The sequence below is a fragment of the Eptesicus fuscus genome, chromosome 6 (genome assembly GCF_027574615.1).
Source record: "Eptesicus fuscus isolate TK198812 chromosome 6, DD_ASM_mEF_20220401, whole genome shotgun sequence".
Lineage (NCBI taxonomy): Eukaryota > Metazoa > Chordata > Mammalia > Chiroptera > Vespertilionidae > Eptesicus > Eptesicus fuscus.
In genome coordinates, this window is record NC_072478.1 from 6,042,501 (window position 1) to 6,064,018 (window position 21,518).

The 21,518-nt window shown below is 45.7% G+C and overlaps 1 protein-coding gene across 2 annotated transcripts in view; it reads left to right on the forward strand.

The window, feature by feature from the left end:
* GCSAML (germinal center associated signaling and motility like) overlaps positions 1 to 21,518 on the forward strand; it is a 30,234-nt gene that overhangs the window by 5,408 nt on the left and 3,308 nt on the right. For both annotated transcript variants that reach the window (XM_028135410.2, XM_054716770.1), the window contains exon 2: positions 3,826 to 3,875. In XM_028135410.2, the coding sequence (XP_027991211.2) occupies positions 3,826 to 3,875 (50 nt within the window). The remainder of the gene's footprint in view (positions 1 to 3,825; positions 3,876 to 21,518) is intronic.

Here is a 21,518-nt window from a genome sequence, read left to right on the forward strand (position 1 = left end):
TTACTAGTAATTCTGTATGACTATGTTTCTCTCTCTCTCTCTTTTCTTTCTTCTTCTTCTCATTACAGTAGTCCCTTTAGCATTTCTTGCAGTGCTGATTTGGTGGTGGTAAAATCCTTTAACCTTTTTTTGTTTGGGAAGCTCTTTATTTCACCATCTATCTACACTAATAAAAGAGTAAGATGCAAATTGACCCTACCTTTGCGACATTGAACCCACCAGCCAATCAGGAGCGAGTATGCAAATTAACCCAAAAAGATGGCAGGTTAATTTGCATATGCAGGCACCGAGCAGCCAGGGCAGGGCGGGGTGGGACGTTTGCAATATCACCATGGCGACAACGCAGGCATTCTGCACTGCACCAGCTGCTCTGGGCCTCTGGGCAGCATGGGAAGGCAGAAAGGCGGCTCCAGGCTGGAGCGAAGGCGGTGCTGGCAGCCAGGGGAAGGAAGGCCCATTCTTGCATGAATCTTTGTGCATCGGGCCTCTAGTTTTTAATGATAGCCTTGCTGGATATAGTAATCTTGGTTTCAGATCCTTGAATACTTCATGCCATTCCCTTCTGGCCTGTAGAGCTTTGATGAGAAATCAGCTGACAGCCTTATGGGAGCTCCTTTGTAGGTAACAGTTTGCTTTTCTCTTGATGCCTTTAATATCCTCCCTTTGTCTAATTTTTGGCATTTTTATTATGATGTGTCAGTTTGGGTTCTTCTTGCTTGGAGTTCTCTGTGCCTCCTGAACTTGTGTGACTTTTTCCTTTACCAGGTTAGGGGAGTTTTCTGCTATTATTTCTTCAAACACCTTCTCTATCCCTTGTTCACTTTCTTCTCCTTCAGTCAGACCTATTGTGTGAATATTGTTATGTTTCATGTTGTCCTACAGCTCTCTTTAGCTGTCCTCCTGTTTTTTAGTTGTTTTTTTCTTTTTGGTTCTCTGATTGAGTGATATTTTTTTACTCTGACTTCTAATTCACTGACCTGATCCTCGGCTTCCCCTAATCTGCTGTGTATTCCTTGCAATGTGTTCTTTATTAGTGCTATGTCATTCTTTATTTCCAACTGGTCTTTTTTCATAGTTACTATATCTTTTCTCATGATGTTGACCATCTTTGCCATCATTATTCTGAATGTTATATCTGATAAATTTCTTATCTCTATTTCGTTTAACTCTTCTTCTGGAGAATTCTCTTGTCCTTTCATTTGGGGATTGTTTTTTTGTCTCCCCAGTTTGGCTACCTGTTTGTGTTTGTGTCTATGTATTAGGTAGATCTGCTATGACTCCCAATCTGTAGTGCAGAACAGTGTCAGATGCTGTTTCTGACTGGCTCTGAGTACCCTGTTTGGGGCTATCAGCAATTCACAGCTTGTGGCTCCCTCTGCTGGGGCTGGGTGCCTTTGGAAAGGACCACGATGTGCACCAGGGTCTGCTTTTCCTAGCCCAGGGCTCCAAATTAGGTCAGAGAAAGACTTAAAGTCTCCAGAGACCTGCCTCTGCCTGTAGTCTGATTGTTATTCAGTCTTGCTTAGCCTCAGGCTATGGATTACAGGTGCAGTGAGAGTTTTTCCAACAGGGTGAGGCAATTCTTCTCCCCCCAGGCAAAAGCTGCCTAGATCAGTGGTCAGCAAACTGCGGCTCTCTAGCCACATGCGGCTCGAGAGCTGTGGTTTGCCACTCTGTTGACTAATGAGTTTGCCGACCACTGACCTAGACTCTCAATTCCAATAATTACAGGCTGCTGTTGTTCCTTGTGATTAAGCCCCTATCCCAGTGGCCGGCAAACTCATTAGTCAACAGAGCGACAAACCGCGGCTTGTGAGCTGCATGTGGCTCGCGAGCCTCAGTTTGCTGACCACTGGCCTAGATGATAAAGATCTGCTGTAGGAAGATGTCCTCTGCGTACATAGGAATGACTCAGCACAGGAAAGAGGGGTTTCTGCCCTCTAAGCTCTTAAGCCTTGAGCCCCCAACTCTGACTTCTGCTCACACAGCTCCAGTCCACTCAGTCTTCCCTCTGCTGGAGCCCAAGGTGCGTGGCTGCACACAAAATTTTGTGCATTGGCCCTTTAAGAGGGTGCCTGCATTTCCAGCCATCTCTCCCTGGCAGATAGCCACTCTGCTGCTTTTCACAGCCCGATGTTATGTGGGCACCTTTCTCAGTTCTGGTGCTCTGGGCTGGGGAGCCCAGCTTTGGGTTTAGACCCCAGAGTCTCGGTGGTGACCCCCACAGCTCAGATATCCCTCTGGAACTTCAGCTGCTGTCTATGGGAGCTCAGACAGCCGTTTCACACCTCCACACTTCCTACCAGTCTTTATTCAGTCTCTACTTTTTGTTCTTGGTTATCAGGGTTCTCTCCAGCTAGTCTTCAGTTGGTCATTCAGGATGGCTTTTCTGTATTTAGTTGTAATTTCAGTTTGGTCCTGGGAACATGTCAGTGTGGCTTCTACTTACTCCACAACCATTCTGGAATCTCAACATTAAAATTTTTAATTAAAAAAAATCCTATATAATAAAAGGCTAATATGCAAATAGACCAAATGGTGGAACAACCAAACAACTGGTTGCTATGACGTGCACTGACCACCAGGAGGCGCGCACAGAACATGGCGGGTGTTGGCCGCGGTGGGATGATGGAGCAGGTGAGCGAGGGCACCATACCAAGGCGGGGCGCCGGTCGCTGTCATTGGGGTGAGCATTTGGTGGTTACTGAAAATTCTTTGCTCCCATGTGCCACAGTCCTGCCTGGTGCTCGCACCTGCTGCTGGTGCTGGTCTGCTCGTACCTGCTGTCAGCGCTGGAGCCACTGCTCATACCTGCTGCCAGCACCCGTGCCCAGCGCTGGCACCATCAGTGGGTGCAGGGGGTGGCTGCTGGCCCCGATCACCCCTGAGGGCTTCCCCACTTCCCCCTGCTTCTGAGGGGCGATCGGGGCAGCAGCCGCCGCTTGCACCCGTTGCTGGCGCCTGCCTCAATTGCTCTGTGCCGTCAGCGTGTGGGAGCTGGGGCAGGAGTGGGGCTGCTGGCAGACAGGGGGCCGGGGGCCACAGCAGGAGGGGCCGGGCAGGGTCTTGGAGGATGGGCCGAGACCTGCCCCTGTGCCCACCGCAGCCTCGTGGCCCACAGTTCCTTTCAAGGTGCACGAATTCGTGCACTGGGCCCTGATATATATATCACTGTGACAGACCAAATAACTAGAAAAGAACTACAAGTACTTACCCCACCAAAAAATAAAAACATAATTAAAGTGTACATTGTGATTTGATATATGTATACATTGTAAAAGATCCCCTCCATTGAGTTAATTAACACATTCACCACCTCACATATTTACCTTTTTTTTTGTTTGTTTTGGTGAGAGCATTTAAATGCTACTCTCAGCTAATTTATATTATACAATACAGTGTTATCAGCTATATTTCATGGTTTTTACAGAAAGAAAAAGCAAAACAGGGTAAGTATGCCTAGCCGGTGTGGCTCAGTTGGTTGCGTATCCTCCCATGCACCAGAGGTCGCCAGTTCCATTCCAGGGCAGGGCACATGCCTGGATTTTGGGTTCTACCCCCAGTAGGGGGCATGCAGGAGGCAGCCAATCCATGTTGCTCTCTCATTGATGTTTCCATCTCTCTCTCCCTCTCCCTTTCTCTCTCTTTAAAAACTCAACAAAAACATATTTTTAAGAAACGGGGTAAGCAGGCTTTCAATTTTATTTAACTTTTAAATTGTCAATCTAGCCATGGCCTTAGGTTAAGCACAATGAAACATTTCTTTCAAGTACAATTTCAGCTTTGGAAAACTGCAGTGTCTCACATTATCTCTTTCTCTTGTAGGAAGGAAATGACTGCACTTGAGAAAGAAAATCGAGGTCAAGAGAAGGAAAGTAAGTCATTGCTTCACAATATTTGTTTCACTAGGGAAGCTGTAAATTAAACAGCCAAATTAACTGAGATTCTGATACTCTCTCAGGATTGGAGGAAATGTGGCTTGGAGTCTTCACAGAAATTTCTTAGCCCTTCATTTTTTGCCTCACAAAACTGATTTTATTTTTCTTTGTATTATAGTAGTATCTATACATAATGTCTTTCAAGCAACACTTTGTACACTTCTGTAGGAAGCAACTAATCAAAACCCTATGGATTTTAATTTCTATATTGTTATTTTAAAATAGGGCTATTTGGAATATTGGTTGGTGCTAAGTGCATCTTTTTTGCTCATGCATTTACTCTGTTTGATTTAGTATCTATGTGTAGTAATCGTGATTACTTTAAAATGGACAACTATAAACAACAATGTTTAGTCCCTTGGGACAGGCATATCTGAAGGAAACTAACTTTTCTCATTACTGTTGCTTCAACTGTCTTCTCTTACAGTCAAACTTCTTCAAAGAATTGCCTAGCCATGTCATTTGGAAATTTTCACTTTCCAATCTCTCAGCTCCACTGAGTTTACTTGATGGTATATGATATATATATATTTCATCCTCACCCAAGGATATTTTTCACATTGGTTTTTAGAGAGAGTAAAAGAGAGGGAAAAACAAAGAGAAATATTGATGTGAGAGAAGCACATCAATTGGTTGCCTCCTGCACATGCCCCAACCAGGGCCTGGGCCAGTGTGGAACCTGCCACTGAGGTACATGCCCTTGACTGGAATCAAACTTGGGACCCTTAGGTCCACAGGCCAAAGCTCTACCCACTGAGCCAAACTGGCTAAGGCAGTGGTTGGCAAACCGTGGCTCGCGAGCCGCATGTGGCTAGAGAGCCGCAGTTTGCCGACCACTGGGCTAGGGCAATTAAATAAATATTTTTCCAATATCATCATTACAATAAATAGAATAACATACTTAAAAAAAACATCATAGTGTATTGCACATAAAGTTGTCATATGAGACAGTTTTTATAATTAAATTTATTGAGGTAACTTGGTTAATAACATTATATGTTTCAAGTTTACAATTCAGCTGTATATTGCATTGTGTGCTCACCACCCAAAACCTAGTTTCCCTTCATCACCATGTATCTGACCCCTATACCTGCTTCATCCTCCTTCCACCTCCTTCTCCTTTGGTAACCACCATTATGTGTGTCTTTGTCTGTGAGATGTTTGTTCATGTGTTGTTTTTTGTTTTATATCCTACATATGAGTGAAATCATAAGGCTCTTGTCCTTCCTGATGAAACAATTATATGATTGTATTTAGTTGTACTAGCATTGGTCATGTTAAAAAAAAAAAAAGCCAAATGCCACTCCTCAAAGGTAACTATTACAGACATTAAAATGCAATGTTCAATCTTAATCTCAATCGCTTTATCTCCAGCACTTACAAATGCTGCTCAGCAACTCCCTCCTGAAAGTGCTCCTTCCTCCGATTGACACCACACGCTACTGTTTGCGTCCTCACTCACAGCCACTTCTCCACCACCTAACATTACCCTTTCCTGGGCACATCTAAAAGCTGGTGCTCCTCAGTGGTCCAGCCTTGGAACTTGTTTTACTCTCGTGAAGGGTTTGTGTATGGTTGACCTTATGTCTCCTAATATTTGGTGGAAGTTATAGAGTATTCACATTTTCTGTTTAATTTTGTCAGCTTTGTAATATACATTTTCTTATCAAATTTGTCCTTTTTCATTAAAATGTCTAAGTCCTAAGCTTAAAATTGGTCATAATATGCTTATATGTATCCTACATAATAAAAGGCTAATATGCAAGTGACCGAATGGTGGAATGACTGGTCACTATGATGTGCACTGGCCACCAGGCGGCAGACACTCAATGCAGGAGCTGCCTCCTGGTGGTCAGTGTGCTCCCACAGGGGGAGCGCCACTCAGCCAGAAGCTGGGCTCACGGCTGGCAAGTGCAGTGGCAGTGACGGGAGCCTCTCCTGCCTCCATGGCAATGCTAAGGATGTCTGACTGATGGCTTAGTGGACCTAAGCCATCAGTCAGACATACCCCCAGGGCTCTCAGTCTGCGAGAGGGCGCAGGCCAGGCTGAGGGAAGCCCCCCAAGTGCATGAATTTCGTGCACCAGGCCTCTAGTCCTATCTAATAAAGAGGGAATATGCTAATTGACTGTCATGCCCTCACAATGATGGCAGTGCCCACAGCCAATAAGGAGGGAATATGCTAATTGACTGCCCCACCCTCAAAGATGGCAGAGACCACAGCCATAAGATGGTGGCTCCCAGTCCCCTCAGCCCCGCTGGGGTGGCAGGCACATGGCATGGCCAGGCCTGCCCCCAGGCGGGTCCAGCCACTCCACACGCCTGCCTCCGGAGTCCCCCAATCCCCTCAGCCCCCAAGGCACCCAGGGCCGGCCTGAGGCACAGGCAAGCCTCTTATGTCAGCTGCCCAGCCAATGCCTGAGGCTCAGGCAAGCCTCGGATGGTGGCTTCCCAGCTGCCCAGGGCCGCCCGAGGCTCAGGTAACCAGGGCCAGCTGAGGCTTGCACTGCAGCAGTGGCAGCAGCAGAGGTATGATGGGGTGTCGCCTTCCCCTGATCACCAGGTTGCCTCCCATCCCTGAGGGCTCCCAGACTGTGAGAGGGGTCAGGCTGGGCTGAGGGACACCCCCGCCCCACTTCCAGTGCATGAATTTTCATGCACCGGGCCTCTAGTTTTATTATAATTTTTAAAATTTTAATTACAGTTGACATATACTGATAGTACTATATTAGTTTCAGGTGTACAATGTAATGATGAGACATTTATATACCTTACAAATGATCACTCCATAAGTATAGTATCCACCTGACACCATATATAGTTATTATAATACTAGAGGCCCAGTGCACAAAATTCATGCACTCGGGGGCAGGGGGCCATCCCTCAGCCCAGCCTGCACCCTCTTTCAGTCTGGGAGCCCTCGGGGGATATCCGACTGGATGGCTCATATATAGTTGTCCTTAGCCCTGCTGTGGAGGCAGGAGAGGCTCCCGCCACCGCCGCTATGCTCCCCAGCCGTGAGCCTGGCTTCTGGCTGAGCGGAGCTCCCCTGTGGGAGTGCACTGACCACCAGGGGGTAGCTCCTGCATTAAGCATCTGCCCCTTGGTGGTCTGTGTGCGTCATAGCGACCGGTTGTTCTGCCATTCGGTTGATTTGCATATTAGCCTTTTATTATGTAGGATTATTAACTATATTCCCATGCTATACTTTGCATTCCTTTGACTGTTTTTGTAACAGGCAATTTGTACTTCTTAATCCCTTCACCAGCCCCCAGCCCCCTAGAACCCCTCCCACTTGGCAAACATCAAATTGTTCTCTGTATTTATGAGATTCTGTTTTATTTCATATATTTTGATTTTTAGATTCTGAACATATAAGTGAAACCATATGGTATTTTTCTTTATCTGTCTGACTTACTTCACTTAGCATAATACCCTATAAGTCCATCCATAGTGTCACAAATGGTAAGATTTTATTCTTTCTTACAGTAGAGTAATATTCCACTGCATAAATGTACAACTTTTTTTATTTAAAAAAATTTTTTGATTGATTTCAGAAAGGAAGGAAGAGCAATAGAGAGATAGAAACATCAATGATGACAGAGAATCATTGATTGGCTGCCTCCTGCTCGCCCCCTACTGGGAGGATGGAGCCTGCAACCGGGTTATGTGCCCTTGGCTGGAATTGAACCCAGGACCCTTCAGTCCTCAGGCCAAACCAGGCTACAACTTCTTTATCCAATTGTCTATCAGTGGACACTTAAGATGCTTTCTTATCTTTTTTAAAATTTTATTTTTTATTGTTGACATTATTATAAATGTCCTCTATTCCCCCTCCCCCTCACTTCCTCCCTCCACCTAACCCCTGCCCTACCTCAGGCCTTCACCACACTATTGTCTGTGTCCTTTGGCTATGCATATATGCATGTAAATTCTTTGTTTAATCCCTTCCCATCACCCCACAAGCCTCCCCTCTGAGATCTGTCATGTCTTGGCTATTGTAAAGAGTGCTGCAAGAAACACTGAGGTGCATATATCTTTTCGAATTAATGTTTTGGATTTCTTTGGATAAATATCCAGAAGTGAGATTGCTGGGTCATGTGTTGTTCTATTTTTTTACTTTTATTTTTTGGAATCGTCACACTATTTTGCATAGGGGTTGCACCAATTTACACCCCCACCTACAATGCACGAGGATTTCATTTCCTCCACATTTTCACCAACTCTTGTTTGTTAATTTATTGATGATACCCTTTCTAAAGGTGTGAGGTATTTTAATTTGCATTTCTCTGATGATTAGTATGTTGAACACTATTTCACATGTCTATTGGTCATCTGATTTCCTCTTTGGAGAAATGTCTATTCATATCCTCTGCCCACTTTTTATTGGAATTTTTTTGGTGTTAAATTGAACACCTTCCTTATATATTTTGGATATTAACCCCTCATTGGATGTCCCATTGGTGAATATCTTCTCCCATTCAGTAGATGGCCTTTTCGTATTGTTGATGATTTCCTTTCCTGCACAGAAACTTTTTAGTTTGCTGTAATCCAGTTGGTTTATCTATCTTTTGTTTTCCTTAACTGAGGAGACACATCCAAATAAATATTACTTAGAGTGATGTCACAGGGTTTACTGCCTAAGTTTTCTTCTAGGAGCTTTATGGTTTCGTTAAGTCTTTACTCCATTTTGAGTTTATTCTAGTATTGGTGTAAGAAGGTGGTCTAGTTTAATTTTTTTGCATGTATCTGTCCAGTTTCCCCAACACCTTCTTTTTTGTTTTAAAAACAACATTAGTGAGATAAAAATCATCTACAAAAAACTGCATCCATTTAGAATGTGTTTTGGCAAATGTATATACCCATGGAACCACCACAACAATCAACACAGAACATTTCATCGCCCCCAAAGCTTCCCCATGCCATTCTGTGGTCCATCACCGCCACACCTCTAGTCCCTGACAACCACTGATCTATTTTTTGTCATTATATATTAGGTGTCATTTTCTAGAAACTCATATAAATGGAATCATCCAGTAGGCACTACTTTGTGACTGACTCCTTTCACTCAGCATATTGATTTTGAGATTATTCAAGCCTATAATTCATTTTTTGCTTATCCACTCTAGTTCCCATTCCTGTGTTCTTTCTTTAATCCTGTCTTTGGATTACTTAAATATGCCTTTTCCCACTGCTTTTATTTTTTTATTTAAAAAAAATTTAATGAATTTATTAGAGTGGTTAATAAAATTATATAGGTTTCGAGTTACAATTCTACAATACAGTATGTGTATATTATATTGTGTGTTCACCAACCTAAGTCAGTATCTTTCCACCACATTTATCCACACTTTACCCACATCTACCTCCCCCTACTCTCCTTTCCCTCTGGTCATCATTATACTGTTGTCTGTGTCCACGAGGTATTATTATTATATTTTTTATTACTTTTTCTTATTTATTTTAGTAATTTTTTATTTCGTTTACAAAATTCTAATGTTGACACTATTGCATATGTCCCCCATTTCCTCCCTCTTTGCCCACCTGCACCCACCCCCACGCCTCCCTCCCTTGGCCTTCACCACACTGTTGTCCGTGTCCATGGTGTATGCTAACCCTTCACTTTCTTTATTTTATTTTATAATATACTAGAGGCCCGGTGCACGAAATTCGTGCACGGGGCAGGGAGGGTGTCCCTCAGCCCAGCCTGCAGCCTCTCCAATCTGGGACCCCTCGAGGGATGTCCAACTGCCCGTTTAGGGATCGGGCCTAAACGGGCAGTTGGACATCCCTCTCACTGCTGGCTCCCAACTGCTCACCTGCCTGCCTTCCTGATTGCCCCTAACCGCTTCTGCCTGCCAGCCTGATTACCCCCTAACCACTCCCCTGCCAGCCTGATTGATGTCTAACTGCTCCCCTGCCAGCCTGTTTGCCCTCAACTTCCCTCCTCTGCCGGCCTGGTCACCCCTAACTGCCCTCCCCTGCAGGCCTGATTGCCCACAACTGTCCTCCCTTGCAGGTCTGGTCCCTCCCAATTGCCCTCCCCTGCTGGCCATCTTGTGGTGGCCATCTTGTGTCCACATGAGGGTAGGATCTTTGACCACATGGGGGTAGCCATATTGTGTGTTGGAGTGATGGTCAATCTGCATATTACTCTTTTATTAGATAGGATTTTATTGATTTCAGAGAGGAAGGAAGAGGGAGAGAGAGATAGAAACATCAATGATGAGAGAGAATCATTGATCAGCTGCCTCCTGCTCGCCCCCTACTGGGGATCGAGCACACAACCCAGGCATGTGCCCCTGACTGGAATTGAACCCGGGACCCTTCAGTCTGCAGGACAATGCTCTGTCCACTGAGCCAAACCAGCTAGGGCCCTTCACTTTCTTTATCCAGCGGCCCCACTCTCCTCCCCTCTGGCACCCGCCATTCTGTCCTATGTAGCCATGCTGCTGGTTCCAATTTGTTCATCAGTTTATTTTGTTTATTAGATTCCACATATTAGTGAGATCATATGGTATTTGTCTATCTCTGACTGGCTTATTTCACTTAGCATGATACTCTCCAGGTCCCTCCATGTGGTCACAAAGGGTAAGAGTTTCTTCTATTTTTCAGCTGCATAGTATTGCAATGTGTAAATATACCACAGTTTCCCCACTCCACCCCGACTCCCCCTCAAATATCTCCTGCACACTCCCTACTGCGGATTGAGCCTGCAACCCAAGCATATGCCTGACCAGGAATCGAACTAGCAACTTCTCAGTGCATGGGATGATGCTCAACCAACTGAGCCACACTGGTCAGGGCTCCACCACAGCTTTTTTATCCACTCATCTGCTGATGGGCACTTGAGCTGTATCCAGATCGTGGCTATTGTAAATAAAGATGCTATGATGTACTTGTTCTGATTGGTATTTGGGATTTTTAGGATGTATTCCCAGAAGTGGAATCACTGGGTCAAAAGGCAGTTCCATTTTTAATGTTTTGAGGAAACTCCATACTCTTTCTGACAGTGGCTGCACCAGTCTGCATTCCCACCAACAGGGCACCAGGATTCCTCTTTCTCCCCATTCTCACCAGCATGTGTTGTTAGTTGAGCTATTGATGGTAGCCATTCCAGCAGGTGTGAGGCGATACCTCATTGTATAGTTTTACTTTGCATCTCTCTGATGATTAGTGATGTTGAGCATTTTTTTTCATGTCCAGTGGCCTTTTTTAAATTAGATTGTTTGTCTCGCTTACATTAAGTTATATACATTCTTTATATATTTTGGAAATTAACCCCTTATCAAATGTACCATTGGTGAATATGTTCTCTCATATAGCGGGTTCTCTTTTCATTTTGTTAATGGTTTCTTTTGCTGTGCAGAAGCTTTTAATTTTGATATAGAACCATTTGTTTATCTTTCATGAATTTTCCTAGCCCTTGGAGACATATCAGCAAACATATTGCTATGGGAAATGTCAGAGATTTTACTGCCTATGTTTTCTTCTGGGATTTTTATGGTTTTGCAACTTACATTTAAGTCTTTTATCCATTCTGAGTTTATTCTTGTGTATGGTATAAGTTGGTGGTCTAATTTCATTTTTCTGCATCTACCTGTCCAATTTTCCCAACACCATTTATTGAAGAGACTGTCTTTACTCCATTCTATGCTCTTGCCTCCTTTGTCAAATATTTATTGACTATATAAATGTGGGTTAATTTGTGGGGTCTCTGTTCCATTGATCTATATGCCTGTTCTTATGCCAGTACCATGCTGTTTTGATTACAATGGCTTTGTAGTATAGTTTGAGATCTGATATTGTGATCCCTCCAACTTTGTTCTTTCTCAAGATTGTCGAGGCTTTTTGGGGTCCTTTTTGGTTCCATATAAAATTTTGGAATTGGTTCTAGATCTGTGAAATATGCTGTTGGTATTTTAATAGGGATTGCATTGAATCTATAGATTGCTTTGGGTAGTATGGACATTTAATGATGTTAATTCTTTCTGTCTGCAAAAATAGTATATGCTTCCATTTATTTGTATCTTTCTGAATTTCTTCAATGTCCTATTGTTTTCTGAGTACAGGTCTTTTACCTCCTTGGTTAAATTTATTCCTAGGCACCGTTTTTTTGTTGCAATAGTAAATGGTGTGCAAACCTGCTATGCAGGTAGTCTCGAGGTGTCTTGATGGGCTCGGTGGCACAATCAGTAATTCTTTGGGCTGGGTATCTATAGAGGTAAACCTTTATCACCATGCATGAGATGCTGTGCAGGGGCATCCCCCCAAAACAGGGGTGATCCCAGCAGGGTCTGGCACCTGCTGGGATCCACTTTTGGGTGTGCTATTTGTGTGTCTAGTTGGGTTGAGCTCTGGTGTGGTCTGAGGCCCACCACTGCTGTGTTGGTCCTGGGTCCTTTTGGGTGGGTTTCAGATGCAGATGTTGTGTGTAACAGGCCTTGGTCTGCCTTTGTGTAGTTACCACTCTGTTCACTGTTAGTCTCTGCATCTACCAGACCTGTGTGTGCATGGGAGGGACCAATCTGTGTAAATGGGTCAGCTTCTTTTAGCTTTGAGATCTATGTTCAGACCAAGGCTCTCTGAAGTCCGCCTCCACCTGTCACCTCCTCCTCCTCCCCCTGAGGTTGCCTAGTCTTCAAAGGGAGTCTGTAGGATGAGCCCCAGCTAGGCTAACTCGGGCTAGTGGGCCCCCTGCTTGGAGATGAGGCAGCCAGGCACTCAATAGGGGGAAGTTAGTCTCTGCTTCAGAGCCGGACTCCTCAGCCTCTACCAGAGGCTCCAACTCTAGTTCCCCTCGAGGGTTGCTGCAGGTTCAGGTGGAGTACAGCCTGCAGTCTCCTCTTATGGAGCAGGTTCAGCTGCCCTGAGCTCAGGGGTTTAAATCAAGACTCCCAGGTTGAGGATATTGCCAGCCCAGCCTACATGAGGGGGCTAAGCATCCTCCTGGTCCCAGACAATAGCCTCTGTGGGTCTCACACTTTAAATGTCCCACTCTGAGCTGCTCTCCTGTCCCCCACAGAACTGCACCCAGTGGGGCTATCCTGGACTTCAAAGAACTGAAGCAAAACAGTCTCTTGATAATGGGGAATGCCTGCAGCCTCAAGGGGTGGGGCATAGATGGTCTACCTCTCTTTCCCAGGGATGCCGGCAGAACTCACAGTGTAAGAAATAAGGCGAGTCCCCAAATTCAGGGGTCCTGGTAGAACACAAAGCACACTCGGGAGCCAGGCAGCAAGGCAAAGGTCTTTCCTTCAGTGTGGAAGGGTGTGCACACATGGTCTGGGAGCACACTGCACACACCGAGCAGGCAGTCTGCTCGGCTTTTTAATCCTGACCCACGTGACCTGTCTCTCACTCTTGATTGGAGCTCAGGTGCACAGTCTTTCCTGATTGGCTAATTCAAAGGGAGGGGTTGGCCTTTGCTATTTCAAGATGGCGGCCTCCAGGGGAGCTGCAAGTCATGCGGCCAACATGGCGGCTGTCTAAACTGTTCTTTGACGGAAAAGATGGGTTGTTTATTCTCACAACAGGAGCTTGAATCAGCCTCCCCACAGTGCAGTAGCAGAGCTCAGCTCTCACCATCTGTGTCCCCGACAGGAGCCTCCACAGGGGATGCAGTCCATACGCCCAGGCTCTGTGTGGCACAAGGGTCCCCACACACCAGCCCCCAGTCGGACACCAGTCTCTCCACGTGGCTGGTCTCAGCCAAAATTCCAAATCCGCTCCCCTTGCTGCCAGCCCCTGAGGCCCCACAGTGGGGGAGGGTTTGCAATGGAAGACAATTGGCCCTTTCCCCCAGCCACACAGGTTGGTCACTGATGGGCTCTGCACATGCCTTTCAAGAAAGTAGAGGATCCCTCAAAGCCGCTGCTGGGTGCAGCCCTCAGACTCCTCTTCCAGACGGAATCATGGCAGAGAAGCCCCTCCAGCATCAGTCCTGGAGCCAAGTTCTCAGGCTGGGCCACTGACACGAGAGCTTCTCCCCTGGAAAGGCACAGACCAAGGCTCCCAGGCAGACAGAGCCCCCTCCCCGCCCCCCCTGTTCCCTGTGCTATGCAGGCCTTTCCCATCTCTGCTGCTCTGGGTGTGGGACCCCTGTGTGGGATTGAGACCTCACATCTCCAGAGGGAAGGAACGTTGCAGCCATGATATCCCTCCTGCTTCTCAGAGGCCACACATGCTGGGCGAGGGGTGGGGGTGGGGGGGTGGGGGAGGGTCCTCCCTTTCCACAACTGCAGTCCTCCTGTAAGTCTCCACATGGTTCCTTCTGTGCTCCCTGGATACAATACTTCTGGTCAGCTGCACTTCACTTGGTTTTTCCAATTGATTGTGCTGTAGTTTCACTGTGGATCTGTGCACTGGCTGGGAGCAAGGGGATACAGTGAAGCATAGTAACCTCCATATTGGGTAAAAACTGCTGTTTAAAATTTAACCCTGCTATTCTGGCTTCTGTAAAATAGGGAAAATAAGACTACTCCCATTCCAGAGAGGCCATAAACTATGCCCCAGACAGAGTTGTCAGTGCTGGCGCCAGGCCAGGCCTTGAGATATGGTCTCACGGCCCAGTCCCAGCACACAGGACTTGTTCTCAAAAGGTCCAGAAGTCTCATTCCAAATTTGGGAGACAAAGAGCTGAAAAATAAGGAAGACTTCCACCATATTGGGCCCAGAATTTGAGAGGCAAGATTTCCTCTGGGCCCGCTAGCGCTAGGGAAACAGGACTCCAAATAAATTTGGCTTATTGATTAAGGCATCTTCTGATTTACAATATAACAATAGCATCCAGCTAGTCTGCAGCCATCTTGCCTCTCACTTTTTTTCTTAGTCCCTTTACCTTTTTCACCCAACCCCATCCCCTCTGATAACTGGCAGTTTGTTCTCTGCACCTATGAGTCTGTTTCTTTGTAAAAAATATTTTTTAAGTCCTCACCCAAGGACATGCTTAGAGTGAGGAAGGGAGAAAGATAGAGGAACATTGATATGAGAGAAACATTGACCCGTTGCCTTCCATATGTTCCCCAATTGGAGACTGTGAGAAATTCTCACCTGTCCAAGTTCAAATGAGGGCGGGTGTCTGGGGGCAGGCACACGCAAAGCAGCGATCACAGGCGATTTAACCTTATGGTTCGAGCGTCCCTCCTCTGGGTCCTCACTGGCTGAGTACTATGGAGTTAACAATCTCTTCCCTGAGTCACCTCGGTCTTATTGTCTCCTATTGGGTTATTTTAAAAAATGGGCTGAGTCCTTTTCTAGTTGTCTCCACCTCCCTTTGTCTAGGCCAGTGATGGCGAACCTATGACACGCGTGTCAGCACTGACACGCGTAGCCATTTCTGATGACACGCGGCCTGCTGAGGCGGCCGCATGCCGAGGATGAAACATTTGCTACTCCTGAGGATGAAACATTTGCGAAATGATGTTTTTTCCTCAAAGTGACACACTACCCGAGTTATGCTCAGTTTTTTGGCGAAGTTTGACACACCAAGCTCAAAAGGTTGCCCATCACTGGTCTAGGCAGATCTTCCTGGAAAATCTGCTCCTGGTCACATGCACAGTTCTTTGTTCTTATACCCTCTCCCCCCTGTACCCTGGGGAAATTCAGTAACCGACTGGCCACATGCTGTTTGTTTTCTAAAAGTTGACCATGCTGAAGATGGATCACAGAGGCCTGTCTCCTACAGAGATCAAGCCTGCAACCCAGGTATGTGCGGGGAATCGAACTGGCAACCCGTTGGTCCAATAGGACAACACCTACCCAACTGAGCCACTCCAGCCGGGCTCTATGAGTTTGCTTCTATTTTGTTAGTTTATTTCTTCCTTAGGTTCACATATAAATGAAACCATATAGTATTTGTCTTTCTCTGATTGGCTTATTTCACTTAGCATAATACACTCCAGTTTTATCCATGCTGTTGCAAAATGTAAGATTTCCTTCTTTTTTACAGTGGAGTAGTATTCCATTAGGTGAATGTACCACAGCTTTTTAAAAAGTATATACGTATACTAGAGGCCCAGTGCAAGATATTCGTGTACTCCGGGGGTTGAGAGGAGAGTCCCTCAGCCTGGCCTGCGCCCTTTCGCAGTCTGGGAGCTCTCGGGGGACGTCCAACTGACAGCTTAGGGAGCTGGCCTAAGCTGCATTGGACATCCTTAGCGCTGCTGTGGAGGCGGGAGTGGCTCCCGCCACTGCTGCTCCCACCTTGGCTTCGAGGTGCTCCCCCTGTAGGGGTGCACTGACTACCAGGGGGCAGCTCCTGCATTGAGCATCTGGCCCCTGATGGTCAGTGCGCGTCATAGCAACTTATCGTTCTGCCATTTGGTTGATTTGCATATTACCCTTCTATTATATAGAATAGGGTTTTTATTGATTTCAGAGAGGTAGGGCGAGGGAGAGAGAGATAGAAACATCAATGATGAGAGAGAATCATTGATCAGCTGCCTCCTGCATGCCCCCTACTGGGGACTGAGCCCACAACCTGGGCATGTGCCTTTGACTGGAATTGAACTGGGAACTTTCAGTCTACAGGTCAATGCTCTATCCACTGAGCCGAATCGGCTACAGCTGTACCACAGCTTTTTTATCCACTTATCTACTGATGGGCACCTGGGCTGCTTCCAAATTTTGGCCATCGAAAATAACGTTTTATTGAGCATATGGATGCATATACCCTTTCGCTTCAGTGGGATCACTGGGTCATGACAGTTCCATTTTTAATTTTATGAGAAAACTCTATACTGCTTTCCACAGTGGTTGCACCAGTCTGTTAGGGGCAGAAATAGAATATTTGGGACCAGCGGCAATTATAAGAAATATTAACCATGCTCTATAAACTATGACGGTTCTGTTCTGATTAGAAAAAGCACATTCTAACCTCGCTGAGAGTTGTACACCCTGGGACATGGGAGCTAACATCCTCCTTCTGAGAACTGCCTATCATTATGGAAAGAGTTACAACCTCATGGCTGAAACAATCTAGTTCAGGAGGCACCTGCTCTTTACAATCCCAGCCCCTATTGCCTGTAATCTGGTCCCGGGGTGCCCAGAGGTGCCTATCCTCCAGCAACCCTCCTCCCCAAGCCCACATGATGATAATTCCGTGCCTACTTTCCCATGCCTGTAATTCTTACTTTCCCACATAATCTTTGTCCTTCTACCCATATAAGCAGCTGGCTTATGGGGAGAGGCAGAGCAGATATTTGAGGATGACCTGCTGCTCTCCCATACTGCTGGCAGGACTGGAATAAACGCTCACATATGATTCAACCCTGTCTCTGCTTAATTGACTCAAGTAGTGACAGGCAGCCTGGACCCCTTAGTTGTCCAGTTACAAGTCTGCATTTCCACCAGTCTGCATTCTTTCTTCTCCTTATGGCACCCATATGATTTGGATGTTGTTATGCTTGATGTTGTCCCAAGGGTCTCTTACACCATCCTCATTTCTTTAAATTAATTTTTTGCTACCTTGTCTTCCAAATTGCTGATTCAGTCTTTAGCTTCATCCACCCTACTGTTTATTCCTTCGTGTGTATTCTTTATTTCAGATACTGTGTTCTTCATTTCTGACTGGTTCTTTTTGGGGTCCTTTTATGTCCTCTTCATGCTGTTGATGTTCTTACTAAGCTCCTTAGCACTGGTTCTGTCTGTTCTGGGGCCTTTTGGGAGGGACTCCGGTCCTGATCAATGTCTGGCACTCCCTCTAACAGGCCCTGAGCAACCTGTTTAAAAACTACCAGGGGAACCTTTGCAGCTGAGATATCTCCCTGGGATCTCAGCCACCACCCATGGGAGCAAGGCCAGCCCTTTCACACCTCCACCCTTCCTACCACTCATGACGTGGCTTCCTCTGTAGGTCCTCGGTTATAAGACTTCTGTTCAGCTAGTCTTTGGTTGGTTATTCAGTTGATTGTTCTACAGTGGAACCTCAGTTCTTGAACTTAATTCATTCCAGACAGCTGTTTAAGAAGCGATTTGTTAAAAAACCGAATCATTTTTTTCCCATTAGAAATTATATAAATTTGCATTAATTCATTCCAGACCCCCAAATGTCTCTGTTTTAACCTTTCTTGTATACAGTGCATGTCTAATGTACTGTTTAATCTATAAACACTTTAAAAAACACACATAAAATTGAAATGAAAATTTTACAAAAAGGAAATGAAATGTACAGTAAAAAATGAAAATTTATGTATACACTAGAACTTGCCTTTAATGTTGAGAGCTATTGATGACTGAACATGGAGAAGTGGGATGGAGGGATGGAGGGATGGAAGGATGTCATTGTTTGAAAGAGGAGTCCCCTTCCATAAAAACACATCTGAGTCTGTCTCGGATTTCTCCCTGACCTTGGCAGAGCAGGGCCCCTAGTAGTCAGGTGGGTGGGGCCTCTGGAGCCCAGAAGTTGGGAGGGTGTTTCTATTGGATCTCCCATGAGAGGGAGGCACCAGTCAGGTTCATGGGAAATTGGAGGGCATGACCTAGTCCCACAGCTAGTCACTGACACCCCCTGAGTCTGCCCAGACTGCTATGTCCCAGCTGATGCCACTGACTCCTCAGCAGGGTTTATATTTGCTCTGTGGGGAGCAGGATTCCAGAGGGTGGGTTAATTCCTTTTCCCCAGGCTGATACTGCTCAGAGAGGACAGCTCTGCCCCAGAAAGATGGCTGCCGTGGTATTGGAGGATGACTCAGTACAGGGATCCTGGTGGCTGTTCCCCCACATGTTCCCCAAAGCCACAGCCCCAGATTCTCCTCGGGTAACAGACATGAGTCACCTGAGCCCAGGGTGAGTGGCTGCAAACAAAATTTTGTGAGTTGGCCCTTTAAGAGGGTGCCCTTGTCTCAAATGGGCTGCACCTCTCCTTGGCATACAGAAACCCTGCCACCTTTTACAGCTGGATGCTATATGGGCACCTGTTCCCAGCTCTGGTGCTCTGGGCTGGGTAGCCTGGCTTGGTGTTTAGCCTTCATGCCTCTCAGGGGAACCTCTCGCTGCTGAGATATCCCTCCACAACCTCAGCCACTGCCTGTGGGAGCAGGGCCAGCCCCTGTCACATCTCCACCCTTCCTCCCGTCCTCTAGGTGGCTTCTTCCGTCCTTCCTTGTTTAAACGTCTCCTTCTCAGCCCAGCCAGTGGTTGAGCGTCAACCTATGAGCCAGGAGGTCATGGTTCGATTCCGGGTCAGGGCACATACCTGGGTTACAGGCTCAAACCCCAGTGTGGCGCGTACAGGAGGCAGCCAATCAATGACTCTCTCTCATCATTGATGTTTCTATCTCTTCTTCTCCCTTCCTCTCTGAAATCAATAAAGATATATTTAAAAAAATAAGTAAGTCTCTTCTTCAGATAGTCTTTAGTTAGTAATTCAGGGTGATTGTTCCCCAATTTAGTTGTATTTCCAATTTGGTTCTGGGAGGAGCTGAGAGCCAGATCCACCGACTCCACCACATCTTTAAAGTGCCAGTGTCTGTTATTTCTGCGCGGTGGATTTTACCAAAGTTCTTGTCATATATATCAACTTTGAGGCAAGTTACTTATATTCTTTAAGTTTTGGTTTCTTCATATGGAAAAATCGTCTTAAAATTAAAAAATACTACAACTTTAGATTCTGGTTGTGAAAAGAACATTTAAAAAGCAATGTCTATTTATTAGAACTATGCCTTATTTATTGAATCACAACTTCAAAGGAATAAATGTATCATATTCTCTGCTTACGTACTCCAGAAGCAATTGGATCACAGGTCAGTGTCTACATTCCGCATTTTAAAAAAACATATATTTTATTGATTTTTTACAGAGAGGAAGGGAGAGGGAGAGTTAGAAACACTGATGAGAGAGAAGCATCAATCAGCTGCCTCCTGCACCCCGCCCCCTCCACTTGGGATGTGCCCGCAACCAAGGTACATGCCCTTGACCGGAATCGAACCTGGGACCCTTGAGTCCACAGGCCGAGGCTCTATCCACTGAGCCAAACCAGTTAGGGCTACATTCTTCATTTTTCTTTTTTGCAATGGTTTAAGCAGTCATTTAGGCTGGCCTCTTCCATGCCGGTGACCACAGGTAAACTTTAATAAACCTTTCGCCACGCATATTGTGGGCCATTTGTGTCCATATATTAACCCTGATGGCACCCTTTCTGCCTCTAAGCCAAACCAGGTGCTGTAACTAAGACCAGATGCTCACACTTGGGGGAGTGTGTTGCTTTTAACCGTTCCTGATACCAATTGTTGAGGTCAAACACAATTACTGAATGGAACTGCAGGGCAGCCACTGTTGTGTGCTAAGGCCTTACAAATCACAGTAGGGCTACCACGTTTACAAAACAACCAACAGCAAGTGAAACAGCATTCAGAAACAACATGGAGCTCACTGGTGTATTCTCTCGTGGCCTTGAGGAAAGAAGGTTTTCTTTGTCATTTTATGGGATATTGTCAGAGAGAAAATAAGGTTACATTAACATATCCACTTTAATATTCTTATGCTCTTAAATCTTTAGATATTTTCATGTTTTTTAAATAAAATAGAATACATGTGTGGTAGGCAGAATAAAAGCCCCAAAAGGTAGGCATTTGAATCCTCTTTAAAAAAGCTATGACAAAGGGGACATTGAAGATGTGATCCCATTAAGGGTACTAAGGTGGGTAGAGTATCCTGGGTTACCCCGGTGAGCACCGGTAAACACGAAGGTCCTTACCAGGTGGAAGACAGATGTGGAAGAGGCGGTGTCATGGTGGTGCGGTGGGAGAAGAATCTGAACTGCCATTGCTGGTCTTGGGTCGCTAGCACAGAGAGGCAGGATCCGAGGAATGAGTGCAACCTCTAGAAGCTGGAAAAGACAGAGAAACAGAGTCTCCCCTTTTCAGTGAAGGAAGGAAGAACCTCATTGCCCAAGACCAGAGGGAGCACTTCATCTGACAAGAGGGACTTGCTGGAGGCTGGCATTCAGCTTAATTGCAGTCCTCAGACCTTCTCCCAGTTGTTGTCATTCCGATTCTAAGGGTCGTGTTTTTCCCCAATCAATGCCCTAACTTCAAATAAGAAGTCTACTCAGAAGGTTAATTCAACTGACCTTTAGCTTCATAATGGCCTATTGCATGTTTTTAATCTGAGACTAACTATGCTTGTTTCTAAACATTTTAACATCTTCAGCACCAACAGTGGGACCCCTGGTCCTTGATTTTCTGATGCCTGTCACTGACACTGGTCCTCCAAACTGCTCTCTCTAATGCTACAACTGAATCATATGTCTAGGCTACATAATGTCCTCAGTTTATGATTAGAAAACACTGTTAGAGTCAAAACATATTTGTTAATTAAATGATTGCATTTATGAAGATATGTGGTTTTATGGATATATGTAGCATTTTATACTTGAAAGCACTGCATTGAGCATGACTTTTTATTTGTACAGAATGATTAGTTATTAGAAATTATTAACATACTAGAGTCTCGATGCACGAAATTTATGCAAGAGTAGGCCTTCCTTCCCCCGGCTGCCGACACTGGCTTCCCTCTGGCACCTGGGCCCCGGGCTTCCCTCGCAGCCCTGGCTTCTTCCGGAAGGTCATCCAGAAGAGTC